This window comes from Gopherus evgoodei, chromosome 2 (assembly GCF_007399415.2).
Source record: "Gopherus evgoodei ecotype Sinaloan lineage chromosome 2, rGopEvg1_v1.p, whole genome shotgun sequence".
In the NCBI taxonomy this organism is placed as follows: domain Eukaryota; kingdom Metazoa; phylum Chordata; order Testudines; family Testudinidae; genus Gopherus; species Gopherus evgoodei.
Genome location: NC_044323.1, coordinates 232,807,877 through 232,813,876, shown reverse-complemented (window position 1 = coordinate 232,813,876; position 6,000 = coordinate 232,807,877). Strand labels below are relative to the sequence as shown.

The 6,000-nt window shown below is 35.1% G+C and overlaps 1 protein-coding gene across 1 annotated transcript in view; it reads right to left on the bottom strand.

The window, feature by feature from the left end:
- Positions 1-692: 692 nt before the first annotated feature.
- The window catches only part of YTHDF3 (YTH N6-methyladenosine RNA binding protein 3), a 44,353-nt gene continuing 39,045 nt past the window's right edge, over positions 693-6,000 (bottom strand). The window contains exon 5 of the mRNA XM_030553172.1: positions 693-1,653. Within this exon, the coding sequence (XP_030409032.1) occupies positions 1,630-1,653 (24 nt within the window). The 3' untranslated portion in view covers positions 693-1,629. The remainder of the gene's footprint in view (positions 1,654-6,000) is intronic.

Sequence of the window (6,000 nt, the reverse complement as noted above, 5' to 3'; positions counted from 1 at the left end):
GTAACACTTTATATTCCACGTTCCAGCATATTGAATTAAATCTTCACTGTGGGACTGTAAAATGTTTTAAAATCAATGACAAAGAACACTGTATATTCATTGTGTGTGTGTTGGGGAAGAGAAAAAAGTAGTGCATAAATAGTAAAATAGCCTATATTTAAAAAAGCTGTGCTTGTCCCCAAATGTCAGCACTCAGCTGACTAGAAGCTGTTGTAAATGCAACAGAGATTCCAAACACAATGTAAACGTGTTGGATAATAAGACACACCAAAGGCATTCAAATCTGCAGTATTGCTATTTTAAGCTTTAACATATCTGTCTTCTACACTGCTGCTCTAAAAAAGGAAACTATCTCTGGAATTTGAACAGACTGTTCAGTATTTTATGCAGTTCATACAGCCGCTTGACATTTTTGACCATATAAATTTTTCCATCAGGTGAAATTCATGTTTCTAAGAATCAGGTTATTGTAAAAAATAATTTTCAAAGGGTAAATTAAAAATTTAGCATAGAAGTATTCAGATTAATACAGTATCTTAAACACTTTGTTAGAGAGCTCTAGCCAGTAACAGGTAAATATGGATGTGAACAGACTTGATCCACTGATCAGTCTTTTTACAGACGTATTCTGAATAAAGAGAATGCCCGAATACTGTGATATTAGGAGGAAAAAAGTTGAGAAACAGTATCTGCTTGCTAAACAAGAATTATGTTTATTTAGCTAGTGAATCACCTAGAGGAGTAAATTTTCACTTCCATGATAGCAATCTGTCAGGCTTGCAAACACCCAGAAATAGGAATTAAAGATTTTAAATGTAGTTATAAAGGTCATAAAAAGTCTGATGTAGACTGAGGTACTCAAAACTGAGATTCATTGAGTGGTAGCAAACAAACAGTTCCTCAGACAAATGCACTTTTTTCAGTATACATATTACAGAAAAAATAAAGAAGTGTGCATTAACCGGTGCTGTCCACCAAGCTGCATATTAATATTCTCTTACACCAAACAGTTTGAAACAAGGGAAATGTCATTCTAATATAATTTCATGTTACGTTTCATTTGGCTAAACTGCATCTTAAAGTTGCTTTGCCATATTAAAAGTTTACTACAATAATTTTCACATGAACATTTAGACTTGAGTTTTACTCCAGGACTAAATATGGCATGATTTTGCTTTTAATCTGTTGAATAGCTAAAAACTGACAATTAAAAAAAACTACAACAAAGAAAAAATAAGTTGAAGCAATGTGAATCTCACATCATTGAATCACTTCTAATGGTTAATTGTTAGTATTTAACAAATTCAAAGAGTTAATGAATCCTTGCATTCCTTCAGTCTCCTGTGCCTTAGCTAGGATGCATAAATACAAAAGACAGCAGATACTGGTAAAAGCTTCAGGACAGAAAGTGCTTGACGAAGTTACAGTTCTCAAGTGTGTTTGGTGAGAGAGTATAAGGGCAGATGCACTGATGAGAACCATTACAAGAAGAGTCAATTTCGTGTTAAAGTGTTCAAAGATGTCACCTTAAGCAGAAAAAAAGCTTTAATAATGTCTTCTTAGACATATTAGGCATTTCCAGAGTCTACATCATTAGTGTTGTAATTCTAGCAGGACATCTTCATATAGTTATTGTTTGTTTCTATTTCTCTCCTGCAAAAGAAAAAAAAGAGGAAATAAAATTAAAACAAGCATTTTCACATTCAATTCTGATATTCTCCCCTCAATAGAGCAGTAGTAAGGTCACTTGTTAAGCATGTCAACTTCCTTAAAGAAAGCAGCATGTTTTACAGGAAATGAAATCAATGTTCTGTATGTATTCAGGCAAAGTGGAATGTTTAGTTCAGGATAGCTTTTTTTAAAGTACAGTGGAAATTTAAAGGCAAATCTGTTTAAATGACAATGAGCTATTGAAAAGAACACATCCCACTGTTACATTTAGGCACCATACTGGAGAAATATTTACTTCCATTAAAAAGACATTCCACTAAATGAAATGAACAGTCAAAGGAAAAAAAAAGGCGTTATTCAGCATTCAAGCAAGAAAAAATGTTACCTTAAAATTGCTGCCTAAGTTGTCTGCAAAATGGACTGTGTGTTTAATTAGTAGTTTAAGTTTCCTTGACGTTTTTTATTCCCTACAGTTCTGGAATCGGGAAGTGTTATTGAGGTGATACTCAGTCACTAGAGCTTTTATCCAAAACTCAAAGTCAATGTAAGTCTCTTAACTTCACTGTGCTTTGAATGAATTCTGTGCCACTACTGCTGCACATATTGTATCCCTCTGTGATAACAGCTGTCATAATTAAGGTCCCCATGCAACAATAAAGGTAGATAAGAAGGAATCAACAGTAGAGAATGTTGGTTAAAACCTCTTCCCTATTTTTTTAGAAATTGCTTTTGCTATTAATAGGCAAAAAGGTGACTGGGAGAGAAGTGATTGTGCATTTTAGTCTTTCCATATACAACTAAGTTTTATAAGTGCATTATGTAGTATAATAATTTAGTGATACATAGTGAAAGTATTTTCAACATTTTAAATACTCTTCTGGAAAATTCCACACACAGAAAGGCTTCCGCTGTACTCACAGGTAATTTTCATTACAGTTAAAAGGAGGAGACTAGATTAATTTTAGAATTTTTACTAACTTTGCTACATGTTTCTGGTATTCAACAAAAAAGTAGCACAATGCTAGGATGAGATAAACCTCTTAAATCTGAAGATTGGATTGTCAACGTAACATGCTGAAGCTATATATAGTGTTCCTCACTGTTCATATTCAGCAGGAAAAAACAGATGATCCTGAATGAATGCTTCCAGGAAGACAGACTGCAAGAAAGAAGGTACACAGTAGCCACATATAACTGAAGCTGTTCTTATTAAAAGTTCAGAGTATAGCCGAGGCCATGGACTGTACAAAGAGGTTTGGTACTTTGATGCAACACCTTTGCAGCAGCTCACAATGGTGCAGTTAGACCTCACCACTCAAAATACAACCACCATTACATATATTGGGCCAGATTCTGTCCTCCAAATTGCCTGCTTCACACTGCTGTGACAGTGCAAATTATTTGCACTACCATAGTTCCAAGAGTCCTTAATCAGGATCCCACTGTGCTGGATGCTACAAAACTTACCCCAAAGAGCTTACAATCTAAACAAGCCTATTTTAAATAGTAGGAAAGGTATTTTATTAGGACCGACTTTTTATAGCAAAAGAGTACATTGCATTAAAGCCTGCAAAGGAAAGATTTTTTAAAATGGGAAATTAATGAACCATTCGTGTGTATTAGTATGTCATTGGTGCATTTCTCAAGTGACTGAAGGCACTTGACCTTTGGCCTCTTTTCTCACTGTGTAAAGGCATGCAAAAATAGCCTACTAATGCACACTTTGTCACAGCTTATTGCTGTATCATTAGCAGACCTCCACTGAAAGATGCAATATTGTAATGTGAAGCAGTGAAAAAGAGCACAAGACCAAATGATTTTGATTTAGGAAAGGTTTTTGTTTGTTTTTAAACAATATTGCACCTCTGAAATACTTACAATATACTTGCAAATGTTGTGAAGAAAGAGCTAAGTCATGGAAGTAACCTCAAGTATATCTTTGCTACAAAGTGTCTTCCATTTCCACCCAACTCCCAACATATTAACCAAAGAGACCTTCCTGATGCTTATTTGAATTTTTATATATAGCTTCTGGATTCAAAACACACTTGAATCAGACACTGTCCTTCACATCCAAAAATATTTTTCTAATGAATAACCTAAAAAGTAATGCCACCCCAAAAATATCAGCTAATTTAAGAGACTGAAGTTAGGCATCTTCCAAATTTCTAAGTCTCAAGAAAAATCAGTCTTCAATCCATCAGAAAACAAAAAAAGGATATAGTCTTTAAAAACCCTCCTTCTCCAAGCCCATACTACCTGCATATTTTCAATTCCTGGATGTACGCGCACACGTGCACACAGGGAGAAACAAACTTTACATTTTTTGCTGCCTCATAGACTTTAGATTTTGAAATCTCATTATAAAGTTCATAGAAGAATGTGTCTCAAATGTGTTTGAAATGGTCTTTAGTAGGACAAGATGAAAGAACAGAAATACAGTTGTACACTATATTGTTTTTTTCCCCCCAAAAAACTACTTAAAGTAAAATTTCATTTAATATCAATTCCCTTCTCCCATCTTGATGATCAGGCAGGAGGGGGAATCAAAATGGATATCCAGCTCCCAGGACAGTATTTTGGCTCTCAAACAGTGAAGACAGACCAAACAATAGAACACCTCTATCCCAGGCTTTCCGTGATTAGAAGAGAGCATCTTCACTTGGGAATATATTCCAGTGTACAGTCTGAACTCTCCCTCAGTTCCCATTCATCTACATTCTTTTCTTTACTTTTCAAACTCTGACGATCGGAATCTTTCCCAAATCTCTCCTTGGCACTCAAGGATAGAAAGCTCCTTCAATCAATTCAAGTTCTTTGCCAAGGGACAACAATGCAGTCTGTTTCACTTTAGAATTTATTGCAAGCAGTAATGTTACTGGGCTTTGGGTGGAGTTTATCCACAGTACATGGAGAGTAATTAGCATTTGAATTAAAGCTACATGAGAATGCAACAGCTGGTTAATGATAACTGCTAGCTATAGACCACATGGTGAGCAGATTTTGCTACACATACTAACAAAATAAAATTAAGGGGATGAACCTGGAAAACACCCAGGCTTTGGAAATGCATGCAGCAATCCAGAATATACAAACATGTTGAACTGATAATATAGCAACTTATGTTCAGCTCTTCCATACTGCCTTATATTTCATGCAATTTCAGTTCTTTCTAAATTCAGGTACCAACTGAAGGATCACCAGATGAAAAATGCTCTGCAGGAAATTATCCTCTGAATTATGAATTCAGTGATGTACCAAGAAATTATTTTAGTTTCCCCACCCTCATTTTTCCAAAACCCAATGCCATGAAAAGGAGTAACTGGTTTAACTTGAAACTGTTTCCTATTCTGAGATCAAAATAATCTATGAAAGAAATGGGCTATGTAACTTTTAATGCACTTTTTAAATGGAAAGAGGATGAAAAAGTCAAAGGGTAATTTTTGATGAAAAATTTAAGGCAGCAGTCTGACAAAAAGCAACAGCAATGTAAATGGAACATTTTATTAGTTCAGGCCAAAAAGGAGCTGTAAAAAGTTCAAGAGGATGGGCGATTTGTAAAATCTATTAATGGAAATTGTGAGACTGTACTTATAGAGCCCTGCAAATCTGCTGGTACCCACAAACTATGTTTGTAGATCGTGGATCAGATACAAATTTTGTATCTGTGCAGGGTTCTATGCATTTAGTTTTTTAATATGAATGATTACCACACAGTGTGTTGGAAATGCAAGCAGTCACAACAGGTCTATACATAAAAAAGGCATTGCTAGTATAGCTCTATTAGTATACTAAACCAACAAAGTGTTGCAACAGCATCTATACCAGGGGCTTTTGCTGACAGCTATTTCAGACATAAATCATCCCTTATCACGCCCATAGGCAACAGTCATGCAATCAGAAGTTTGTAGTGTATGCCTGGCCTCAGTATGAGAGAACAAGGAAGTGAAACTGACCTGACTAATGAACAAAATACAAAACATAACAGATATCATTATTTACAGTGTCACCTGAAAGTGAGAACAGGCATTCACAGGGTACTTTAGTAAATAAGAAGTGGGCAGCATTATCTCCAGCAAATGTAAATAAAAAAGTAGGACTGAGTGAACCTATAGGCTCTAAAGTTTTACATTGTTTTGGTTTTGAGTGCAGTTATATATAAAAAAAATCTACATTTGTAAATTGCACTTTCATGATAAGAGATTGCAACTACTGTACTAGCATAATATGAATTGAAAAATACAATTTCTTTTTTCCAGTGCAAATATTTGTAAAGAAAGACCTTGGCTACACTGGCGCTTAACAGCGCTGCAACTTTCTCATTCAGGG